This window comes from Anoplolepis gracilipes, chromosome 12 (assembly GCF_047496725.1).
Source record: "Anoplolepis gracilipes chromosome 12, ASM4749672v1, whole genome shotgun sequence".
Classification (NCBI taxonomy): Eukaryota; Metazoa; Arthropoda; class Insecta; order Hymenoptera; family Formicidae; genus Anoplolepis; species Anoplolepis gracilipes.
This window is the reverse complement of record NC_132981.1, coordinates 10,065,809-10,090,401: the sequence shown is the minus strand read 5'-3', so window position 1 is coordinate 10,090,401 and position 24,593 is coordinate 10,065,809. Positions and strand designations below refer to the sequence as shown.

At 36.4% G+C, this 24,593-nt stretch overlaps 5 protein-coding genes and 1 long non-coding RNA gene across 18 annotated transcripts; 3 read left to right on the top strand and 3 right to left on the bottom strand.

Moving 5' to 3' along the window:
• Positions 1-546: 546 nt before the first annotated feature.
• Positions 547-3,702, bottom strand: LOC140672160 (uncharacterized). 2 transcript variants are annotated; one of them, XR_012047838.1, is made up of 4 exons: positions 3,561-3,702; positions 2,874-3,061; positions 2,343-2,499; positions 547-1,453 (listed from the first exon to the last, which is right to left on the bottom strand). It is a non-coding gene; the product is annotated as an uncharacterized lncRNA (long non-coding RNA). The 2 variants fall into 2 exon arrangements; XR_012047837.1 differs by having other exon boundaries at positions 3,566-3,702.
• Positions 3,703-3,747: 45 nt separating this feature from the next.
• On the top strand, positions 3,748-7,565 carry LOC140672153 (small ribosomal subunit protein mS39). Its single transcript, XM_072904037.1, has 10 exons — positions 3,748-3,904; positions 4,153-4,267; positions 4,360-4,557; positions 4,692-4,945; positions 5,064-5,172; positions 5,325-5,661; positions 5,744-5,949; positions 6,234-6,572; positions 6,953-7,171; positions 7,263-7,565. The coding sequence occupies exons 1-10, from the start codon at positions 3,876-3,878 to the stop codon at positions 7,419-7,421; spliced, it is 1,965 nt and encodes a 654-aa protein (XP_072760138.1). The 5' UTR covers positions 3,748-3,875; the 3' UTR covers positions 7,422-7,565.
• A 225-nt stretch (positions 7,566-7,790) lies between these two features.
• Positions 7,791-10,871, top strand: LOC140672154 (uncharacterized). The gene is made up of 4 exons (XM_072904038.1): positions 7,791-8,620; positions 8,891-9,221; positions 9,960-10,165; positions 10,418-10,871. Exons 1-4 carry the CDS (start codon positions 8,091-8,093, stop codon positions 10,650-10,652), a joined length of 1,302 nt encoding a protein of 433 aa, XP_072760139.1. The 5' UTR covers positions 7,791-8,090; the 3' UTR covers positions 10,653-10,871.
• On the bottom strand, positions 9,215-16,217 carry Mor (SWI/SNF- related protein mor). Of its 2 annotated transcripts, none has more exons than XM_072904035.1 (11): positions 15,763-16,217; positions 15,120-15,239; positions 14,920-15,033; positions 14,392-14,756; positions 13,978-14,202; positions 13,609-13,898; positions 13,120-13,429; positions 12,223-12,974; positions 11,801-12,096; positions 11,205-11,676; positions 9,215-10,149 (listed from the first exon to the last, which is right to left on the bottom strand). In XM_072904035.1, the coding sequence occupies exons 1-10, from the start codon at positions 15,877-15,879 to the stop codon at positions 11,212-11,214; spliced, it is 3,054 nt and encodes a 1,017-aa protein (XP_072760136.1). In that variant the 5' UTR covers positions 15,880-16,217; the 3' UTR covers positions 9,215-10,149; positions 11,205-11,211. The 2 variants fall into 2 exon arrangements, with proteins under 2 accessions (XP_072760136.1, XP_072760137.1); XM_072904036.1 differs by lacking the exon at positions 15,763-16,217 and adding an exon at positions 15,531-15,671.
• Positions 16,218-18,160: 1,943 nt separating this feature from the next.
• D1 (D1 chromosomal protein) lies at positions 18,161-21,911 on the top strand. 7 transcript variants are annotated; one of them, XM_072904051.1, is made up of 3 exons: positions 18,161-18,310; positions 20,567-20,806; positions 20,951-21,911. In XM_072904051.1, exons 2-3 carry the CDS (start codon positions 20,585-20,587, stop codon positions 21,080-21,082), a joined length of 354 nt encoding a protein of 117 aa, XP_072760152.1. In that variant the 5' UTR covers positions 18,161-18,310; positions 20,567-20,584; the 3' UTR covers positions 21,083-21,911. The 7 variants fall into 7 exon arrangements, with proteins under 7 accessions (XP_072760152.1, XP_072760153.1, XP_072760151.1 ...); XM_072904052.1 differs by lacking the exon at positions 18,161-18,310 and adding an exon at positions 18,639-18,784; XM_072904050.1 differs by lacking the exon at positions 18,161-18,310 and adding an exon at positions 18,809-19,068.
• LOC140672158 (uncharacterized protein C3orf18 homolog) lies at positions 20,283-24,536 on the bottom strand. Of its 5 annotated transcripts, none has more exons than XM_072904045.1 (5): positions 24,104-24,528; positions 23,917-24,021; positions 23,270-23,762; positions 22,658-22,801; positions 20,286-20,518 (listed from the first exon to the last, which is right to left on the bottom strand). In XM_072904045.1, the coding sequence occupies exons 3-5, from the start codon at positions 23,654-23,656 to the stop codon at positions 20,495-20,497; spliced, it is 555 nt and encodes a 184-aa protein (XP_072760146.1). In that variant the 5' UTR covers positions 23,657-23,762; positions 23,917-24,021; positions 24,104-24,528; the 3' UTR covers positions 20,286-20,494. The 5 variants fall into 5 exon arrangements, 4 of the variants coding, with proteins under 4 accessions (XP_072760146.1, XP_072760147.1, XP_072760144.1 ...); XM_072904046.1 differs by lacking the exon at positions 20,286-20,518 and adding an exon at positions 21,679-22,588 and having other exon boundaries at positions 23,270-23,556; positions 24,104-24,536; XM_072904043.1 differs by lacking the exon at positions 20,286-20,518 and adding an exon at positions 21,679-22,588 and having other exon boundaries at positions 24,104-24,533.
• Between the last annotated feature and the right edge of the window lie 57 nt (positions 24,537-24,593).

Genomic DNA, 24,593 nt, shown 5'->3' with positions numbered 1-24,593 from the left:
TTAAGTCACCGGGAATTAATATAAATTCCAATGTTATAAACATTATTATATATATTTTTTTAACTACCTAAATCTCTCTGTTACTAATTCTATACGTGTTTAAGCTGCAAAACAAAGTAAACAAGCGTGTCGTTTGTAAAGGTAAATATTGCGAGGAGCAATAAAGACTTAATATTAGAATATAATATCTAAGATGTGTTAAATCGCTATTTCTCTCTCCTTTTAATTTCTTCCATTCCTTTTTCACTCGAATACATATTTTTCAAAAGAATAAGTATAAATGCAAATATCTCAAGGTGAAAATGGTACAATTTTTTAATCGGACGAAAAAATTAGATAAAAAGATCTCTCTCTGTCGTCTCTGATATAAGAATAATTTTTATAAGTTCTTATTTAAAAATTATTGATATAGAAATGTCATAGATCCAAATTTCACGATTCGCAATAATAATAATAATAATAATACATTTACGTTGCGATACGATTCTCTTTGAGAGAGCGTTTCTTCTCCAGGATGTCATCGATCTCATCTGCGCATTTCCGGTCGATTCGAAAGAGAAATAAATAACGTCCGTGCCACCTTCTTTATTAACGTTCGCGCACGAATTTGGAAGGGAAAAAAGAGAGAAAAGAAAAAAGGAAGTTGCGTATCCCTTTGTGCAGTGCAGCGCTCACGTAACCGTTTCGTGAAACGGTCGCACGGCACAGGAAAGAAGGAAGAGGCAAGGAAAAAAGGAAGGAAGGGAAGCAAGGGGGAAACGGTTCTCCTCACAGGAGATTACCACGGGTTTACCCGCGAATTTGCGAGTCGCACAAGAATTCGGATTTCCTGTCCGCGAGAGAAGAGAGAGATGCACTCTCCTCTACAGATGCAGCATATTTTTTTTTCTTCGTCGCGTTTTCTCTTCCTTTCTTCCTTCCTTCTCACCCCGTTTCCCTTTGCATGTGCCACGTGTAAAACATACCCTCCCCGAAACACGTACGTCGTGTCGCAGAGTGTTTTATAATATTCTTTCGATGGCGCACAAAGAAAACAGCGGGAAAAAAAGAGAAAGAGGAAAAACTCGATATATCAAAGGACGAAGGACACGCAAGAATTCGGCAAAGGGGAGGAAGGAAAGAGGAGGGGGGGAGGGAGTTACGTTACGTTCGATCGAGCAAGGAAACACAATAAAAGTAGTGAGGTCCCCGAAACGCGTGGAGGGACGCGAATCCTGTTTTTCATTCGTCCTCCCCGTCCCTCTCTTACCTTCCTTCGCTTCCGCGAGACGAGGTACACGCGCGCGCTGCGCGTCGCGCAAAAGCATCCCTCTCTTTAAGGAGAGAGTCCCACGGTTTGAAATAAAACACCTGGCTTCTCGCCCGCCCGCGTGTGTGCGTCTACGTACATGGATGCACGCGTCTCGGCCGTTTTTAGACTGCCGGGCGCACATCACAATAGAGCTCTAGTTGCCTAAAGAAATATTTTCACTCTATCGTTTTGTATTCGATACGCATGACCAGTTTTTTTACGATTAATTATATTAATAAAATATAAATTTTTATATAAGTACCCTCTTTCTTTTTATAACTATATATTACAATTATTATTGAAAACAAGAAGCATAAAATTTATGTTATGAAAAAGAGAGAGAGAGAGAGAGAGAGAGAGAGAGAGAGAGAGAGAGAAAAAGAAAAATATATAAATTGAAATAAGAGCGAAATAATCAAAATATTTTAATCATTTATATTATATAAAATTCATTAGAAATAAAGTAGAAAATCTTATTTTTTTATCTATATCTAATATTATCTCTCGATACTTTTAAATGTGTTGCATAAAAATTCATACTATGCTGTAAAAAATGGAATGCTTAACGTCAAAATACGGTATATTGAGACATAAAATATTCTAAAAAATACTCTCTATTGCAATATTGAATACTGCATTAAATTTTATCGAGCACATAGCTCTTATAGTTGCTTTATGAAAATAAAACGTTTCTCTTCGGGCACTTTTGCTCCCCATTGATGTGCGTAGAGCTGCTTAGCTTACGGTATACACACGTTCTCACGGCGAGAGAAGAAGGACCCGCGTGAGCTTTCTCTCTCCTCTCTCGTTTTTCTCCGGCCAGAGGCCCGGAGACTGGTTCCCTTCGGGCTTCCTTATAAACTTTATTGAATTCTTTGTAATATGTCAAAGGGTTCACCATGTGTGCAACCGTGAACGCGCGCTCGCGCTCGCGCCATTCATATGCTAAACAATAAATTCGTTGAAAGAAACGAATCTCTATCTACCGCTCTTTTTCTCTTTCTTTCTCTCTCCTTCTTTTTGACAAGAGAGGAGAGCAGCTGGTACGTACCTACGTGGTCGTCCAGTTAAAAACCAAGGAGAAGATGATACCTTGAGCTATTTAATGAAGAAGGGTGCAAGATGTACCCTTGGCCTGACGACGATGATGGTTGCTGGTGATGGTATGGTGGTGATAGTGATGGTGATGGTGGTGGTGAGGCCAGCTGCTGCTGAAAAGAAGGAACAATGCATTCGCCAATGACGCACAATTCCCAACAAGCCCGTTTGTAAGTGGGTCATCGGGAATTCTAATATTATGCAGTGGGAATTTAATTTTTTTTCTTTTTTAACGGGATTAATTTTTGTGCCGCATCGTAACGTGTTAATCGTTACGAGGTACGTGACGATGCGCAGATATAATATTAGCACAATTATCTTATATATTTATTATTATTATATTTATTATTCAGAAATTCTAAGCCTTAATGATTTCGTTAATCGTTTGAAAAATCAAATTAAAATTAATCGAAAAATAAAAAACTCTCTTCATCAAAGACACGTTGTATATATTACATGGGATGTACACATTTACATTACGTACTTTACATGAAGCAAAGCCTGCGGATAGGCAACCAACCAGATGTGTCAGTATTGCTCTACAAGAGGTTGACATAAGTTGGCCGGATGATTCGTATCAATGTAGACTTGTAATTACATCAGGCCAGGTGGAATTAACATCGCAGAGTGCAGTCGGTTCACAAAGAAGTAGGGATGTCTGACACATCGATTCTGAAATTCAATCATATATAGCGAATATTCTGCACGTAATATTATATAATGAAATTTTTCACGAGAGTTTTCCTTTTGTATGAATAATAATAAAAATTCTCTGACTCTTGTAAGAATTACAATTAATAAATTATAATTATGCAAAATTACATTTATGTAAAATATTTATTCGATTTATTGTAATGCGCATTTTTTAAGACTTTTATTTTTTGCATTTAAAAAAAATATGTGCGTGTGTGTGTTTATACGCGTATATAAAATATTTGCCTTTATATAGTTTTATTTCTTACACGAATAAATAAATGTGCGCAAAGATTGTTTGCCGAGAAATATTAGTAATTAAATAAAGTAGGACAATTTTTTAACGATTGTCGAATCGTTTGTCGATTTGTATGAATAATTGTGATGTCGAAAATTTAAACCGTATTAACTTTCAACGAACAAATTTATATAAAATATGACATATATATATATATTATATGTTATTAATTTTACTAACCATACCTAATTGTAACGAAAATACGTGTTTGTGACATTGAGAAAATATAAAAAATATTGCATGCAGCTCTCTGTGCATCTGCGTTGAATCCGTGCAATCCGTTATTCGCCATAACATAATTATGGATGCAGTCCACTTGTCATCACAAATGCTTTCAAGTGGACTGCACCGTATGATTCTTCGCACGATACTTGTGCTGTGTTTAATCCTAACCAAACTTGACTTAATCTCCAAACTTTCTGCTGTAAAGAGGTTAAGTGAAGGCAAAATATTTAGGAAAAATTAATTTTCTTACTGAAAATACACACAAGCACGATGAATTCTTTAACAAGAATTACACGTGGGTATGTAATAAATTATGATTTATTCAATTTATATACATAAATTATATTTTTCGAATAAAATCACTAAACTTTATTTGGATGTCATTTATCACATCATGATACATGACAAAAACTTATTTATTTATTTAATTCAATTAAATATTGATGATATGTTCAAGAGAATACATGTTTGTTTCTCTAAAATAATTCTATTAAAATATTTACAAATATGTAGAAGTAATTTCTATTCATACTTTAAATACTTTCAGGAAATTATATCAGGAATTAATAATACGGCTGCAATCAACAACCACACCATCATCCTCGTCTTCGGATGTTCACATTCCAAACAGAATAGAACGTGGTCCAACAGATATTTTAAAAGCAAGTAAAATTACTGTACTTTATTGAAATTGTATAAATTTATTTATACAATGGTATCTCCATAAATATATAATATGATTTACTTTGATTAGGCTCTTGAGAGTACAATATCCAGAGATTATACAGGACCACATTATAAATTTCATGACGATCCTTACTTGACGCCGCTGTCAAAAGCACAGATTCGTATTTATGCTTTGTCAAAAGAGTCTGGAAAGAAAGCTGCAATGTGGATTCGCGAAGAACATCGTGACTTGTTTCAGCACAAAGTAGCAGATCCTGAAATCAAGGTAAAAATGATTCCATTATTCGAACATAATATATTTATATCTGATGATCAATTTTTATAATATCCTACATTTACTATACTAACAAACATTATGAGTTTATATAATGATAAAACATGATATATGTATGTGTACAGGCATTTATGCCACCTCCCATTTATACTGAAGAGAGCAAAGTAACGGAAGAAACATTATTATATGAAATATCAAATGGTCATGTTCCCAACTCTATTTTGATATACAATTTACTGAATGGCGAAGTGACAGTACCGACGAAGCAAGCTCTCTTAGAATTGTTATGTTTTTACAATCAAGGTGAAGTTACAAATGTCGAATTACTGGAGACTCGTTGGTTTCAGTTGGGTGAGAAACGCATAAAAAATACATGGATGTAAGTCTATCGAAATTGAACACATTATTTTTTCGACGTATATAATAGATATATATTCTACATTCTCATTACAGTATTGGCTTTAAATAATATTTTTGTATTTTATTATGATTTGCAGAAGTCGTCCAGAAATCGATATATTATTTAAATTTTTAAAAGAACAAGAACCTGCAGTAGCAGCTGCTGCGTATAACACAATGATATGTGGTTTTGCTAAATACTTCAATGTAAGATATCTAACTTATTTTTAATCTATCATAATTATAATTATTCTAGATCATAAGAGTAACTGAATTAAAGTGAATGTATATTTGAATTATAGAAATAATTCATTTTTTTTTGTAGATATAGACTTATTTGAAAGATTTTTTCTGTTTAGGTGGATAAGGTTTGGTATATGTATACAGAATGTCAGGAAAATAATATACCATTATGTGTTAATGCATACAATAGTATAATATCGATGGTACCAATATTAAGAGAAGGAGAGGATAAAGCAAGAATACTGGTGGCAGATATATATAAAGCAATGGCCACGAATGGGATCATTCCAAATATATATACGTTTAACGCTGCTCTTAACGTAGCGTCTACGTTCAGAAATAAACGAGTAACTCTCGATTTTACACGCAACATATTTGCCGATATCAAAAAATTCAAACTAAAGCCATCGTTGACTACGTATTATTACGTGCTACTAATTTTAAAAAAATTGGGTAACTATATGATGTAGATTTTTATTTTACAAACAGATTTCACGTACTAATTGAACACTTACAAGCTCATTTGATGAAATAGATGATGGGGCCTATAACACCTTTATGAAAATATTGGAGTCCTTGAAGGAAGAGACTCTTACCATTCAAAATGCAAAAGACTTAAATTTCTTCGTTACCGCGATGGAAATGGCTTCCAAACAGTTTTGCGATCGTCAAGCGGGCGAAATGGTCAATGAACTTCTTCTCTCTGGTGAAAATTACAAATTCATTGGTGACAACTACAAAGTAAGTAATCTGATATAAATCCTTATAATAGGTGATTTTTTATTCCAGAGAAAAATATGACAAAATATAAAAAAATCGTGATGTAATTAATATATACATAAAATAATGTTTGTGTGTTGTACATAAATATCAAACTCTTTTTAAAAAAATATTTAATTTTAATGAATCCTTTAAATAGCATTACTTGATAAAAATTATGATATTTAATTATATGTATATATATAATATATATTATATACTTTATATTATGTACATTTATTAGCTATTATTTTCTTGTCTCTCAGGAAAATGTATACTATCGAGAGTATTTGGAATTAATTTTGGCGACGGAGGAATTTGAAGAGTTTTTCAAAATTTATAGCAAGCTTGTACCGCATGTGACTATATCGGAACCCGCCGTGATGAAGGCTATATTAGAAGCTGTTCAATTATATCCCGCGGAGACTGCCACACAATATATACCAAAACTTTGGTCGCACATGGTCATGTTCGGTCATCTGGACAGGGAAATTTTATTGGAGAACATATTGCACTTGATGAGCGTACATTGTAAACCCACGTCCGATTCTCTGCTGAATGCGCAATTCGCGAAAATCGCACTCACTATTTGGGATCATATACAAGTAATTAAAATTAATTTTGTTAGTTATACATCTTTCATAATCCACATTAATAGCAAATTTTTCGACGAATTTGGAATCAATTATAATTTAACGAGAATGTTAATGTCTTCTGAATAATGTATAACAAAATTATTTTTTTCGATCAATTTCAAATAGATTTCAGAGCTTAATAAGAATTTCAACTTGAGGCTTAATTGTGAAGAAATAGCTTGTCGAAAATCAAGAAAGATACGATATAAATGTAATAGCCTTCTTTATATTTTTATTAAAATCGATTCCAAATTAATCAAAATCCATAATTAAAATAAAGTTTGCAAATTATAGGACTATCTTTATAATAAGATATGTTGAAAATAATGGATCATTTCTTATCAATACAGGCTCAAAATACTAAAAGAATACAGCATATTACAGTGTCTAATGCAATAGTGGGCAATATCATAATGCTGCTTCTACGCGGGAATAATTTCGACAAAACGATGGAAGTTTTTTCGACGTTAATTGAATCACAAAATTTGATAATCGGTACCCTTACGGCAGATCATGTGCACGAGATATTTGAGCTGTGTTTAGCGCAAGCGCATGTGCCGGCAATTTTCGTAAGTATATATTCTCTTTTTATTTAATTATTAATCCGGATACCATATTATTATATCATATTAACATTGTGTGTTGCATCTATACTTCCAGAGGCTATTAGAATACGTTATCTCTAATGATTTAGAAGGATCTGGTGAAATGGCTGGAAAATTACAAAAAACTGTGCCCCTTACATCTACTCAGAAAAACATATTAATTAACTTAGTGGGTAACGACATTCTCGAATTACAGCTCTTTGATGAGAATTAAATAAAGCCAAATAAAGCACAAAGTATACATTTGGTCCTTGATTGCAATTTTGTATAGTTAGTCTAATGATAGCACAGTGTAGAAATGAGTGGAGAAACATTTCAGAGATCAGAAATTGTAACATAAAAAAATATCACCATGATATAAATATAAGATACATGAAAATATATCAGTCATTTTTTTCAATGTAATTACTATCGTTTCCTAAATTTGAACTGTTAATTAACTCAAATTATAAAATTGTTTTTAAGAATATTTATGTATTATAAATACTCTTTGTACAAAACTGTAATGTGTCATTTTGAAAAAAAAAAAAAAAAAAACAAAACTTGACAGAAAGCTTTTTGGATATTATTATTATTTCGTACCACGTCACGCTTTGAAGAATTAAGCGGGGAATTTTTAAACGACCAGGCGTATGATTGATATGTATCAATGTCCTTGTCTCTTGAGAGTTGGGGCGCAAGTCATTAATAAATTAAATCGGTTACAGTGGGAGGCAGCAGCCCTCCAGCCGCTCAAATACTCATTTCCTGCGTCAGATGATACAACTCTTCAGTCCGCTGTAAAGTGTAGAATGTTAAAGTCGTTTATCCGGAAAAATCGAGAAGATATTATCGAAATTATCGTCGTAGAGATTGGAATTTCCGACAGGTCTGTGTCAGAGTGATGGATAACGGCGGTGACGGTAGCAATAAACTCACACTCGACGATATGCGCGAGTTAATTATGGAAAATATCGAGCCCAACGTGGAGATTCACAGTTTAGACGAAGAGCCAGGATCGGGAAGAGGAGACAATTATACTTCCATGCTGTACCGGATCCGAGCAAAGGGGCGTAAGCTGTTGGAAAAAGAAAAATGGATTAATTATGAGTGCGCCATCATTTACAAGATTCTACCGGAATCTAAGAAACGTCGCGAAGCGTTCAAGAGCGAATTACTATTCAGAAACGAAGTTGTATTTTACAAGCACGTGTGGCCTGCGTTGAACAGACTTCAATCGAACGATAGAAGGGTGTTCAGCGGAGTACCCAAGATATATGCTGCTAGAGCCAATCTTATTGCTATGGAGGATTTGAGGGAGAGAGGCTTCAAAATGGCAGATAGACGGAAGGGACTGGAGATTGAAAATTTGAGAAACGTGTTGAAGGCTCTTGCGGGATTTCATGCGCTCAGCTTAACGCTAAAGGAATCCAGGTAAGTATGCCTGAGATTTCTGGAATTAGAAAAACAATAACAATTAACAATAATAATAATAAATTCTAAATAATTCGAAATATTAATTAGATTTTCGAAGAGATAAAATATAAATATGTTTGAGAATCAAGTGCTGCAATTAAAGATATTAATACAATGTAAAAATATTAATAAAAAAGGACTTTTTTTTTCATTAACAAGCACGAGTTGTTTTGTCTCGTTAGCCTCATCTACTAGTTTTAATGCAAAAAGATACATTACTCTTTAAAGGCCAGAGGAGTTCGCAAAATTAACAAATCCGGAACATGATCAAAGTATACGTGAAACATTATTTCGACGAGACAATGAAGATTGGTATCGACAGTATTATCGCGTGGCCGTGAATAACGCTATCAAAATGGTGTCTGAGTCGCTACCTTTGCACATGGATTACAGAAGAGAAGAAATAATGACGAAGCTGCATGCTTTCCTAAATGAGAACGTGTTTTTTCGCACTATGAGTGAGCTAGTCTCCACGCAAGGACCTCTCTCCGTATTTTGTCACGGCGATTGTTGGACCAATAATATGCTCTTTCAGGATGAACCAAGCTCAGATACAGAGGTGAATCTTTTATTTTATTACAAAAATGTGAACAGTGTGCACAGCATATTGCACTCTTGTTGACGTATCTATGATAAAAGATTGCATATTTAATGAAAGATAATTCATCGAGAAAGATAGTATTTTGTTTTTACAGATCCTATCTTTGTACGAGGTAACGAGACGAAAAAACCATTTTGTTCCATACATTTTTATTATATAAATTTATAAGATTCTTATATATGATTCAAATGCTTTGTTTCATCTATGATCTTATTAAAAAGACTCCAGTTTAGTTAGAAATTGGTCACACCTAGACCCGTGTAGCGCAAAAAAAAAAAAGATTCTTGCATTATGTACAATTACAATTAATTAAGATAAATTTCGACTTTCAGAAAAGTAAAACATAAAATTACATCACACATATCCAAAAATGTGAAAAAGTCAAGAAAAAATGTATAATGTACATTTTACACTCGTTTTAATTTTTAATCATTCCCCTTCTCTACTTAGTTTATTTTCAACTACTTAGTTTTTTTTCATTCACGTTAATTCATAAATAATTTCAGACATCAATTTCAATTATCTCATGAAAATGGACTACGATATACATTGCAAGAAAATTTATCTCGCGTTATATAAACCGCAATCTATAAATCATATTCGAGACTCTGACAGAATGTTGGCTGGCACGAGAGTGCAAGGTGCGCCTCACCGCGAAACCTCCTAGACTTAACTTTTAATACTGTGCTTCTGCAGGCCGTTTATCTTGTTGACTTTCAACTAACGCGGGTTGGCTCCCTCGCTCTTGATCTTGCGAACTTGTTATACTGCTGCACAAGTGGTGTTGTTAGGCGGGCTTACATGACACAGCTTCTCCAGCATTATCATTCCCATCTAATGTCTTCCTTGCGTGTCCTCAATCCGGAACAGCCACCGAAAGAACCATCTGTCATATGGGAATTGTGAGTAAAAAGTTATCGTTAGTTAAGTAAGAGTCATAAAAGTAACAACTATAGTCATGCAATTCACTACTCTTATACATTTATAAGTAATTTGACTTTAAAAGAGCTTACTTTTCCAAATTATCTTAATCTCATATTTCAAAAAATATGCTATATAAGAAACTTTTTATAATAATTATCATTTTTAATATGAATTTCAAATGGTATATTTTAATAATAAATCCTTCAATATTATTTATTCAATGTTTGTAGATTAAACGAAGAGATGCGAAGATGTGGACGATTCGGATTGGGATTGGCATTGGACATTTTGCCGATTAGTACGTGCGCTAGTCACGAAGCGCCGAATTTATACGAGACAAGTAGCGTGGAAACTAATAGTGAGGATAAGCATGTCACGATGGAAGTACCACCACCCGGAGGCGCCGAGTGTGCTCGACTCATGACTGACTTAGTATTAGAATTAATAGACAACAAAGCTTTATAGATCAGAACATATCGCATTACCTCTGGTAATAGTGTGTGTGGAATAATATATATGATGCATATATTATACATGTGTATATCTTACATTATTTTTATAAAATGTATCATTCTTGTGATGCATCATCTCAGAAGAGTAGTACAAAAAAGTATATAAAATTTAATATGTATACATATATGTATACATGATGAAGAGTAAAGAGAAATAATTTTTCATCGCGTGATATATGTATATATGTATATCCATATAATAGAAATCCTAAAATACGGAAAATATACTTTTGTGAATTATATATTTACCTTGAGTATTTATTTATTTCTATCACACTAAAATTTTTCAAAAGAATATAGACATAGCATAAGATCTATAAGCAATCTGTAGCTCAGAAACTAACCATCATTGACTAAAAACGGAGGAACGAAAAAGAATCGAAAAATAATGCTGTAGAAATTAAATAATTGTCGAGAGATTCTTCTATAAAGGTATAATGACAGCATTTACAATCGATTAAATAAATGATTAATTATTCAAATTATTCAAAAATTCAAGACTCACGAAAAAGTTATGTCTGTTGCGGCGGTGTATGAGGCGGCGGTTGTTGTTGTGGTTGAGCCTGCGGACTTGGCGGTTGCTGTTGCTGCTGTTGCGCGCCGGGCGGTTGCCAAGGTGGATGCTGTTGATTCTGCTGTTGTTGCTGCTGCTGTTGTTGCTCTTGAGCCAATCGTTGGTGAGCCTGCTGCCGCGCCCTAAACTCGGCTGCCTTCAACTGTTCCAAATGGAACTGCTGCCGCTCGGTGATGAGCTGCTGCCGTTGATATTCAAGACCCTCGCGCTCACGCTCCATCGTAGTTTCCAATTCTTCGAAATGACGCAATTTGATCTCCAGTTTCTTCATTTGCGTTTCAACTAACAACGCGACCAATGATTTTATTTTACGTTCCTCGACCGCTGCTAAATGTTTTGCTTTAACAGCTGCAGCTGCCAGCGCTGCTGCCGCAGCAGATTGAAGCTGAGCATCTCTTACAACCTGTACAAAAATTAAATTTAATGCATAAATTTAGTGCATTATCTAATTGTCTAAAAATTTTAACAGTTTTTAAAATAAAACATGTGAGAAAATTGATTTTTTTAAGTTGCCGTAAGTGTCTTACTTTATCCTTCTTTTCCTTCGCTTCCGCAGCTTCTGGATCGGTCGTGGACTTTGCATCTTCTTCGCCATCCTTCGATTCGTCTTCCTTCTTCGTAACATCTACCTGAGATTGTTCGACGTCCATAGCGTCTTTAGGTTTCTCCGGCTCTTCTTTTTTTGCTTCGGGAGTTGGCATTGAGGAATGAGGCGAGCTAGCTGTGCCTGTCGCGGCAGATGCCGTTGTGTCATCAGGCGGCTCGGGCGGTCCTGTACCTGCGATACCCGAATGTGCCAAGCCCGCCGCTGGATCGAATTTACCTAATTTAAAAATATATAAAAAATAATATTTATTAATTTATACATCTATTATAAAAAATTATTTACATTTTCTTAGAGTAAATTAAAAAATATTTAGAAATGATATACAATCAGAAAAAAAATTACCGTCCAAGTTTGCGCTAGCTTGAACGTTTCTTAAATGCTGATCCAACAACGCGGCCGGTACTTGGTCCTTTATCGCAGCAAACTCCTCCATGGCGGCCTTTGCCGCACTCGCCGCCACTCTAGGATCAACAACTGATGCAAGAAAAGCGACCGTGCTCATGACAGGGTTACCAGCTTTCGAAAAGGGTACCGGTTGGTAAGCCAAAGGTCCTAATCCCTCGGGTCCACCTTCCTCCAGATACGGATCCTCTATAGGTAGACGTAAGAAATGCAAGATACACTCATCTTGTGTTCTCGAGCCCACGTGTTCGCATACTTTGTTCCAGTCGTCCTTGTGCAGTTCCAATCCTTCTAACAGTAGAAGCGTTTCTTGCTCTGTCCAATCACGCGTAGCGCCCGCCGCTTGTTTATTCTTCAGAACCGCCGGTTTCCTCGAATATTGGTCGATCTTTAAACCAAAATTCGCCATTGCACCCGCCGCAACTTTCTCCTCCGGACCCGTCCCGACTGCGGGTTTTTTCTCTAGATCGAGCAACATCTTCGCAGCGGACGGCTGTGGCGTTTTCGGTGGATTTGGATTAACTGGCGCCAAACCGGACGGTGTATCTGATAAAACATGGAAATGCGACGTCGGTGGAGGTCCCATGGGCGTTGGTCTAGATTCCGCATCTACTTGATAATTAATGAGTCCCCATTGTTCTAAGAACGCGTGCACACGCATAATCGCACATACATCTCCAGCCAAATTTCGTCTGTAAAAATACAGATATACATATATAAACGAGAAACCGTTTCTTTTTCTTTTTCATTTATCGATAAAATTATAAAACATTGATATTTTATATTATATTATAATATTATGTTGAAATAAATTAAGTATATCTTGATATACATCACCTGCAAGCGGTCGATGTAATATATTCCGTTGGATTTAGTCGATAAGTATCAATCATAAAATTCCTATATGCAAGATAGATTTCTGGAGTTTTGGATTTATTTTTACCATTGAAAAATTCTGATAGAGCTCTCTTTTCGATAGTGTGAATCGAGTTATAATCAAACCAGGCAGAATAACTAGGAACAACAATGTGATGCGTTTGCTCTGTCACATTATCTTCCGGTTCATCGCCTTTGCCACTTTCACCTCTTTCTTTACTAGTATCTCTCTCTTCTCTATCTTGCCCACCTTGAGAACTACCTTTATCCCCTGTGTGATATGGATAACTTTGAATTCAGAATTTGTTAAATTAACAATTAATTAGAAAACATTTCTCCATAAATTATTGGTTTGACATATTGTCAACATTATGATAGATTGGCGTATATAAATAACATTTATAACGTTAAGTTACAAGCTTGAATTTAATTATCTACATTTTTACATACCTTCCATTTGTTCATCAAGGTCGGTCAAATTGCCAGATTTGAGAGGTTGAAGCTCACTATCTTGCTTTTTACTACCAGTAGATGTCAAAGTAGAATTTCCTGTTGTTGAGTTACCCTGGCCTGTAATTGGTAGATTCGTGGGTGTAGCAACTACTTCAACGATGCGAGGTTCGGCAGGCGGATCCTCCATTCCCTGAGTTAGATCTTCCTCTTCTTCACCGCCGCGCGATTTCTTCGGAGCTGTTGCCGATGACGTGGATGCGCTTTGAATACCCGACGGTGCTCTACTACTGTAAGCAACAATGTACAAAGTCGAAAGTGAGAAAAATTCTTTTCAAGATTCGAATTTGATATCAAAAACTTTCGCACCTCTTTCGTTTCCCCAGCTTCGGAGGTGGACTGGGTGATCGTTTTCTCTTAGGTTTCTTCGCGGGTGGTGGATGAGATGGCCCAGGTATCAAATCATCCACGCAGAGTCTATATTTGTGTACTTTCTTCTGACCATTGTCATCTACCTCATAATCTTCCTCATTCATCCATTCATTATATTGCTCCAAGTCTAAAGCCCATGTAGCTGATACTTTGTACACTGATCTGTAGAGAACAATTTAGATAAAATCTTTTTATTTAACAATATATAAATTAAATGATACATAAATAAAGATATATTTTACTAGCAATGCTTCAAACTTGACAATATCTAAATAATTGTAATTTTTTAGTTTTTAAATAATTTATTTCTCAATTAATTTATATTAAATGATTATCAAAAATGTCTAATACCTTGAATTTGTATTTGTGTAAGTTCCTTCAGGATAATCCCATGGAAGATCCAATGTTAACCACGAATCATGACTGTCTGGAAGATAGTACCAATGAATTAGAACCGATCTCTCACGTCTCATACAAGGACGTGCATATTCTTCTTGAGTTGGATCCACTGGAGGATAAATAATGTGTGTAGCTTCCGCTTCATTTTCAACGACAGTTCCCTGATGCTTTCTAACTACTTCTTTGACTTTTGCAGCTGTATTTTTATCAACATCTGGTCTCACAAAAACACTTGGTATAGTCATACATCTATTCTGTAATAAAACACGTTCTGCCGCCATCAGCATATCTACCGTACGATCCATACGTGATCCTGACTGTAATAAAACAGTTTATTGATTACTCTATATATTTTTTCAAGTTCTATATATTTATACAATCCTTATACATGATAATAAAAAAAAAAAAAAAAAAAAAAAAAAAAAAAAGAATTGTTAGAAAAACTATATTTATAAAAAAAAATGTGTAAAGAAAAATTACTTTTCCACCAGGAAAATCGAATCGCCGCCATCCTTGCTCCTGCTTGAAACGATAAGCAGTGGCTAATATATGACACACTCCACCACCAGGTTTAAAATCTAAGAAACATTTCATCTGCAAAAATTAAATTATCAAATTAAGAGTGTTTAACACAAAATGTTACTTTTATCTTTTTTATCAATGTATAATATTTTACGTACTGGAAGCCTAGTCATAGGAGGCTTTGATACATGTTTCCCTAGATTATCATCCTGGAATTGCAGAAGTTGTACCACTAACGTGGCTAAACTCTTATTAGTGGGCGGATCCGTTTGCACATACTGTAGAGAAAAAAGATTTTTTTCTAACGAGTACTTTTCTAACGATACACAACATTATAAAAGAATTAAGCACCAATTTTACTTATATTAATACAGGTTAACAAAACGTCATTTCACGTTACTCCAATTTACATTTATAATAACAATCTGATTCTCTCGTCTACGTTACGTCAATTTCCTATTTGCTTTTTGTATATTCATATAAAATAAAAGATGAGAGCGATAAATTAACGGTCAATTAATTTCACGACCATGTACAATTAGATAGTCATTGAGACTACTCTTACATACCCATTAATATGGTACGAATTATATCGGAGTATTGTGAAAATTCTCGCGAGATCCTTCGAAGAATCTTATATTTCGGAAACACGCACCGATTATCGGAAAAATCGCGCTTGACGAGAGAACGTTTGCCGAGAAAAAGAGAGAGAGATCGAGAGAGAAAGAGAGAGAGAGAGAGAAAAGCGAAGCCACGACGAGCTGCTGACGCCGGGTCTATGTTCGTACAAAACGAACGTACCTTTTTGCAATTCTTTAGAAGCCACTGTTTGACACCGTCAAGCTGGGTGAGAATTTCCTGAGCCTCGAAGAATTTGGCGTTGGGTCCGCCGTCCTTTTTCGGGCCTAACGACAGCATTTTTCATAGATTTTCGACGACGAAACTCGACGAAACCGATCGGAAAGTAACGCGCTGAGCGCAAACATGACACGCCTCTGAAGTTGGCTGTGCTTGTTTGTCGGAGTCAGGCGCACGTTTACCGCAACGAAAACACGTGTCACTATATATATATATATAACGGAATGTGTCGTACATCCGATATGGAAGTACGCACGAAATTTTATCGCCGCTCGAGCGATTTCACAACCTCGCCTTTCGAAAATCTAAGAAAATATTAGAAAATGTTATCCTGTGACGCGAAGCGACACGCAATGGTTGGTAAACGCGTCTTAAAACATGGCTGCCATACGAGAAACGCATTGTAAATTTTCGAGAACTGAGTTGCTATTGGCTGCCGTTGGCAACAAGAAGGAAAGGAAGTTGGGTGGAGAGAATTGAGCGGCAGTGCTACCCCGGAATCACGAGCCAATCAAATTTCCCGAATCATTTAGGGACCTTCTTGGGAAAGGCGGGCGGCAGGGAAGAGGGAGATGTTGAGATGCGTTGGTAGTTGGTACCAATGCATAGCTGACAACTGCCATTTGCAACGAGCGTGATGCATAATAATCCACGAAGGATCTGTTCGCTTCGCGATCAATCTGTTCGAGAGAGGTCTAACTGATACAGCACGAGACGTTAATCAACCTTGAAAATAATAAAGTCTATTTTTAATTATCGCTTTGTTTTTTCGTTCGTTTTTATGTCATGTCGAAGGTAACGAGAAAATGACGGATCGATATTACACGTCCGTTTGCGTCACGTGTCGTAAGCGTTTTCCGCACTTTTTCTTCTCCAATGGAGAGATGTGGATACGCCGCGTGGCAAACAAGGTGTAAACAGAGTGTATAAAGTGTACGTAGCACTGAATTATATCAATGTCTGATAGCTTAGACGTATCGGTACTGTATTAAACGCGTTGCATAATATTTTTCTATATCGATGTCAAAAAGCTCGCTATTTTAATCAAAACATTTTTTTTTCTATATTAACTTGTGCAATAATGTATCTTTAATAATGCTACCTAAACCTCTCCCCCCCCCCCCTCGTACAGTTGTTCAGTATCATTAATTAGGCGCCATTAGTTATCCGACCTCTCTCTCTCTCTGCTTTTGTATTATATATGCGTTTCATGAGATACAGATATATATATATATATATATATATACATATGATCGTAAATATAAATAATACAATTCGACTATTTGTAGATTACTTTGTATTTCTTATATTTTATAAACCTGTGCATCGTATTTTATTTTTCTATTTGATAAAAAAAAAAAAATGGAAAAGCATGAGAACTCTATACGATCGATATCGAGACATTCCGGCTTTATGATTATAAAGTATGAATTAAAATATCGACAGATGTTCAATGGAGGTGGTACTTTCCATTACAGCCACTTGGATAAATCGATAATTATTCATTAAGCTGTATAATTGACAAATATAAACAAAAGAAAATAAATTATTCATTGTTTAATTATTCTCGAATAAATAATATCGACGTTCAATAATGTTCGAGTTAGAGAGGGAAAGGTGGAAATTTCATCGTTACGATAACTTTTCGCCGCCCATAAGACCCGTCCATAAAATACAATAATACGCACACACTCGCATAAATTCGATGTATATCATATTGATATTCACGGCTGCAATTATTTCAATTATACATCGGCGAAATTTAAGTCTCGATAGTAGTTGAAAATACATGCAAATCGGAGATCGCGAGGTCAACGTCCTCCACGCTTACAACCGGCTCGTAACTATTCGACGTCCGTCGTGTATATGTGATTTTTTTTCTTTTGTATAATCCTACACACACACACACACACTCGGATACATATACATATCACACATGCGCATTGTGATAATTATTAATATAAAGCATCTCGTATTTTTCTCAATATTTCTCAAGAGAGAATATTAATGAGATTTTTATACATAATGCGTCTATCGAGATATAAGGATGGCAATCTGTCCCTCGAATAGAGAGACAGTATATGCAACAACGTGCGATAGCCGTCCGCCATTGCTCCCGTTCGCGCCAAATCGCCGATCGCGCTCGATCCCGCGCGCCAAATTCCTGGCGCGAAAGATCCTGCTCCTTCTCCTGCTCTCCCACTCGCCGTGCAAGAGGAAGATGAAAAGGAGAAAAAGAAGCGAGGAAGGGAAACAGATGCCGAGAGCCGAGAGCGCGAGCGGCCGCGTCGCGATATCCGGCTTGGCGTCTCGCGAGACAAAAGGACGATTTTTCGATACTCGGCGATACGCGGGCGATCTTTTGGCGGGAACTCGTTGGCGCGCTCCGACCCGCCGCTCTAGTGGGGGAGAGGCGCTCAGGACGGCTCGACGAATCGCGTCGCAGTACATTCGTCGTCGGTCAGTTGCGCGGCTCCGTTACGTTCTCCCGGTAAGTTAACTTCATATTCGTGCGCGTCTGTATGTGTCGTGTAAATCATAAGCGTATGTATATCGACGACGACTCGACTTAACGACGAACCGCCGCCCCCCGACCCAAGAAAGAGAGAGAGTGAGAGATTCTCTCCTCTCTCGAGAAACGGAATAGCACATCGCTGCCGGCCGGCCCAGCGTCACAGTGCCAGAGAGTGGTGGTTGTACAGTATTCGGCGGGGCGTATGAATGTGTGTATGTGTATGTACGCGCGCGCTTGATACGTATAGCAGAGTGCGCGGAGAGAGAGAGAGAGAGAGAGAGAGAAAGAAAGAGCACAGCGGCGCCTACTAATATACGGCGATACGGCGGCGAAGCGAACGAGAGTCGGGAAGCGTGCCGAGTGCACCGCATAACGCGAGTAGACGAGCGAGAGCGAGTGGAGTAGCGAGAGTGGTTCGTTTGTGAAGTCTACAGCATCCCGCGCGATACGGTACGGTACAGTTCGTTACGATACGATACGATACGATACGACGCGACGTGACGCGACGCGAGCCGACGTGACGTGACCGCGAGACACCGCCACCGCCACCGCCACCGCCGCCACCGCCACCCGCCGTCGCTGCCGCTGCCGCTGCCGCCGCCGCTGCCGCTGCCGCCGCCGCCACGCCACGACGCGTGTAACCAACCGGCGACGTAAAGGAGCGCGATATCACCCTTTGTTCTCGGCAGGAAGGAGTAGTGTGTGCCGTATACGCGATATTTTCGCTCGTTAACGTGAGTGAGGTGAGTGTGACGTGCGTACCAACGCCGCGTATCTCTCTCCCGCCTCTCTCGAACGAATTGATAAATCGAACACGGCCGTCATTTATCCGGGCGATACGCGCGCGCGATCGAAAAAAAGGAAGGACGAAAAATTGGCCGGGTCCACGACGGATTTTTCCGCGCTTTCCACGGTTACGTCGGGTGGTTACTTGCAGAGATATCGGCGGAGGTAGCGGGCCCCGATGCGCGCCTTCCCACCGATGGCAAGAGACGCCGCGGAGGCACACGCACACGACTCGCGACGCCATGATTCGCGCCTCTCTCATGGCGTCCCCGGCAAGCGCGGCCGACGCGAACGTCCAGTCACCGTGACTTTTTCCATGTTTTCCCACGCGAGATGACAATTACGAGGACGCGAAAAATTCGAGAAAAAATCGCCGATCGTAACGGGCGCGATTTCGTCGCGGGAAACGTCAGATTTTTGCGTGGCGCGAACGTCGTGTCATTACGGATTCGATGTTAGCCGTTTGCAAATTTTGAAAATGGCGGGCGCGGAACTTTTGGGGAGAGAGAGAGCCATCGCGTGACGCCGTTGCCTCCTCTCGACGTACAGTGCGGTATAAGCGACGATATTCTCGGTCGTGACTAATCTATTTTATTTAGAAATTTTTCCCGCGATCTGTCGAGAATCTCGTAGGGACGAATCAATAATTATTTTAGACCGTGAGTGTTAATTATATTTCGCTCCCATCGTCGCGCGCGCCATATTATTGCAGCTACGAAGGCCGTTTTTACAACGCAAATTATGCGTACGCGCGCCGCCCGTAAACTTGCTAGACGCGCAATTGATAGTACTGATTTTCGCGGCGAGTTTGCGCATCTCTCTCTTTCTCTCTCGTCGAGATCCCCGATACTTGGAAGCGCGCGAGAAGAAAATATCGGGAGATCGATAGTCATGTTTGCTTTTTTTTTTTTTTTTATTTTGTTTTCTGTTTTTCTGAGATTCGAGACTCATTATCTGTCGTATTTCAATAACAACGATACACGAACTTGTTTTCTCGTAATATAAGGTTAATGTATCTAAAGAAAGATGTATTTATATATTTTTTATATATTTATACTATTTATACACACACACACACACGACGCACACACACACACACACATATTTATATATATATATATATATATATATATATATATATGATGATGTGTGTGTATAATATAGCTCCACAATATATTTTCTACTATACTTTTTATTTATTTTTTTTATCGATATATGACACTAGTTTCACAAGTTGAACAACTATCCACGAATTAAGGACATAATTTTTAATATCTTAATGGAAAATATTAAATAATAAACTATTTTTTCACGTTAACTGCACACAATATACACACAATGTACACAGATAAATTCTTCCGCCTGCTTTGTAGTTTATCTTATTGGAGATGATACAATCTGAAAAGAGAATAAACATTGTAAGATAATATTGTTCTCATTTTACAGTGAAACAGGACAATAAATATGTCAGACGACAATTCGCCTGTGGTAGAGGAGCAAAAAAAGAAGAGGGGTAGGCCTGCTAAAGCAGATAAGAATGCAGTTAAAGAGCCCAAAAAGAGGGGTAGACCCGCTGCAGAAAAAAATAACGCGGTACGCCCGGCAAAATCTGATAACGAAGACGACGCACCACCTGGACCTGTTAAAAAAGGAAGGGGTCGACCTAAGGGCTCCCACAAGAAGAAGGTATTCAGCAAACATTTAAATATCTATGTATAATATTTCAAAAAATGTGAAGATGTGATTTTTTTTATATTGTCTCTGTATATATATGTATGTAATAATAAATGATTATACTGTATTTACAAACTAACTGTGTTAAACTTACAGCAAGGACCACCAAAAGGCACAACTACTTCGCCACGCGGTCGCGGAAGACCGAAAAAGACAGAAGAGAAACCTGAGATCACTGGTGAAGATGAAGATGAACAAGAAGAGGAGGAGGAGGAAGAAGAAAATTGAAGAAGCATCTTCGGATGCAATAGAGGAGGAAGAAACTAACACAGCTGACCTATCCTTCGAAGATCTTTAAACAAAGTCGTTTTAATTAAAGTTAAGTTCTTTTTAAACTTTTTTTTTTTTTTTTTTTTTTTTTTTATAACTATAACTTGGAATCATTGAGCAATTGAAGTGGTGGGCACTGTTCTGTAACCAATTATTAGAATTTTAGAAATTCTATAAAATATGGTGTACATTGCCACGCACTGACAAATTCAAAGAGAAACGTAGGATACAAAAGTTGTGTTACGCGAATTTATTAAGTTCTTTTATATTTACTTGACATTACTACTATTAATAATTAATGAAATCATACTTTTAAGTGCTAAGACTACGTACGTGTAACTTTTTTCAACAGTAAAGAACTGGATTAAAATACAGATCTCAAAAACTTTTAATTTACACGAAAAGTGAGATTTGATAAACTTATTATAAAAAAAAAAAAAAAAAAATCTCACAGTATAGATAGTATTGTCACATATTTGCTACCTCCTTTTCTCCTACATATGTGTATTACAATTCATGAAGCCAAAAGAAAAAAACTTCATACCAATCTAATATTGTAAGAGATAGAGAAAGGTAAAAAAAAAAAAAAAAAAAAAAGGTACTTCTTGTATGTAACATATGCAGGGACTATTCTTTTTTAATAACACTAATATTTTATCGTATTAGTGTTCTATTTCTAATTAATACATTTTCTTAATGAGTGTACATTACTGTCGTTTTTGAGGCAAGCATATGTGTGAATGTCAAATTTGTATTAAAGTAAATAAACTCAAAGTACTCTTATTAATTCTGCGTTTATATTTTTCCGAAAATTTAATATATTTTTAGAAAAATTCATTTTTTGATATTTTGTTGCAAAAGTTGTAACAATACTGTGTATAAATGGCATAAAATATAATTACTTACAATTAATTGAGAGAAAGAAAAAGTTATTTTAAATGGTGAAAAAAAAACAATCCAGAAAAATCAAAATAATCTCAGGAAATATGATTAAAATATATTATATTATAAATATAAGTAATAAAGTTGTGAAAAATTTTATACTTATATTTTTTACTGAATTGATCAATTAATTCTTTAAAACTTGCAATCATGTAATATTCAATGTTGAACAGGATATATGTGCAGTCTAATTATAAGTGAGATTGGACTGAGAAGTGATTGAGGAAAGAATTGGAATTATTAAATATACTTCTAATATACTATTTTTTTTAATAAAACTTCAATTCTTTTAAAGAATTTTTGTATAAGAAAAAATATTGCTTTTAATTTCAAGTCGTAAATTCCACTTATGCTTAAGAACTTTGCTTTACGTATAGAATAGTAATAAATATTAAATAATAGATATTTCGAGTTTATGATAGTCAGAGCATAAAAATGATTCAATGCCATGCAAAAAATGTACTATTAATGACCACTGAACAGTTCTGCATTCTCTTCGGTATCCATTGATTGGTATCCTTGCTGTAAAATTAATCAATTCTTATTTTCAAAGCACTTGCACGAATCGCCAGTGAAGACAATTTTACACACTCGTCTCTGATGTGTACTGTAGCATTCGTCCAACAGTTCAGTCTCCCAGTCGTCCTCTTCCTCTTCTCCGGGATCAAAGTTGTACATTGGCATGAGTCTATGTCTTAAACGCTCCAACTTGCGCTTTCTCGATATAATTAGTACCTGTAAAAACAAAATTATAGACAAGTTAAATAACAAGAAATCTTATTTATACCTAACAAAAAAAGCAGGATGTAAAGCTTTGCTAAAGAAAAATGCTTGTCAAAATTGTATAGCTATATATCTTGTATTTATATATATTTCTGTCCTATAAAACAAGAGAGTTATAACAAAACAAATATTAAAACATGTACATATTTACAATAAACAAAAAAAACATAATGTAAAGCTTTGATAAAGAAAAATGTTCATCAAAATTATGAATATATTTTCCTCTCTTATAAGTCAATAAGAAAGTTATAACAAGAAAAATATTAAAACAGATATTTGTATATCTTTCTGATAATTTTTTGTTATGATTAGTATGTAGAATGCTATATGTATATTTTTCTACTAGTGCTGTGCATTTATAAACAAAAACTTGGCAGGGGAAAAAACGTCACAAGGTAATGACAAAAGTGATATCGCTACCCATACCACAGCTGATAGTATAATAACAGAGACAACCACACCGAGTGGTACAAAAATATATTCTACTCCTTCTGGTGGACCAAATTCATCGAAGAATTCGGTTGTTGAAGTGTATATTGCGGTACTTTTTGAAGTATTAAATGGTATCGCTGTCGGTCCGGACAAAGAAGTTACGGCGGTTTTAGATAGATTCCATAATCGTTGACTACTGTCATTTTCCTGTGTCAGTTCTACATACGTCGTGGACGTACTCTCGTTGTAGATTGTACTCGCCATACCTGTCGAGACTGTCCCGAGATCGTTTACCAGTATAGTGTACAAAATAGAGTCGGTAACATTCGTCGCATTGAACTCTCTCATATCATTTGTACCATTATTTTCGTACATTTTATTATAGGAGGATTTGTTGTTAACTGTTAAGCTGTTAGAATTAGTTGCACCAAATGATCATAGAAAATTCTTTACAGATGTGGCACATGTTTACAGTTTACTCCTGTATTAAGACACATTGTTAGTAAGATTAGTATATATATATATATAAGTTTTTTTTAATTAAGTGATCATGCATAAAATAAGAAGTATTTGCTCCTCTCAATTAATGTTATATATATAATTTTACTGTCATGTATCGAGATAGAGTTACGTACGTAATCTAGATTTTGTGCAAGATGTGAGTATCACAAGTCAGCTATCTTTGAAGGAAACACTCTGTCAATAGACACGTGTATCCTTAATATATTCCTCGCCACCACCTGAGATAGTTATACATATGATTGCCATAGATAAATGAATACTCTGTCATTCTTTTTTAAACATTTATGTTGATTTACGCACATGTCGAGGAAGTGGTCACCAACATCAATCTCCTCTAATCATGCTCGATGAGGACTTATCAGTAATTGTTCACACAACGTGTCTGCAACGATAGACTGCAACAGATAACGAAATAACTCGGAGATATCGGCTTTATTATCGTTAAATGGCAACAGATTCGCGTCGTAAGATTTTCCACGGCATTCTCGCAGATAGATTGTCAGAGATCAAGCTCCACATCGCGTCGCATTATATTCCGTTTGAATCGATACCCGAGTGATCTCCGAGTTGTTCCACTACCATCTTGGCCGTCGCTGCATCGTTGAACGAGATGTTCTCGTTTCCCCGCGTCCCCATCAACGTTACACACATCTCATCCTTGACGATACTTTACACTTCGGAGTTTCGGAGTACCTGAGTACCTGTATCTCTATATGTATTTACTGCTGCAACTGCGACATCGTTCTCAATTTGCGCATGCGCGGGAACTCCTTCGCGGCTCTTCCAATGC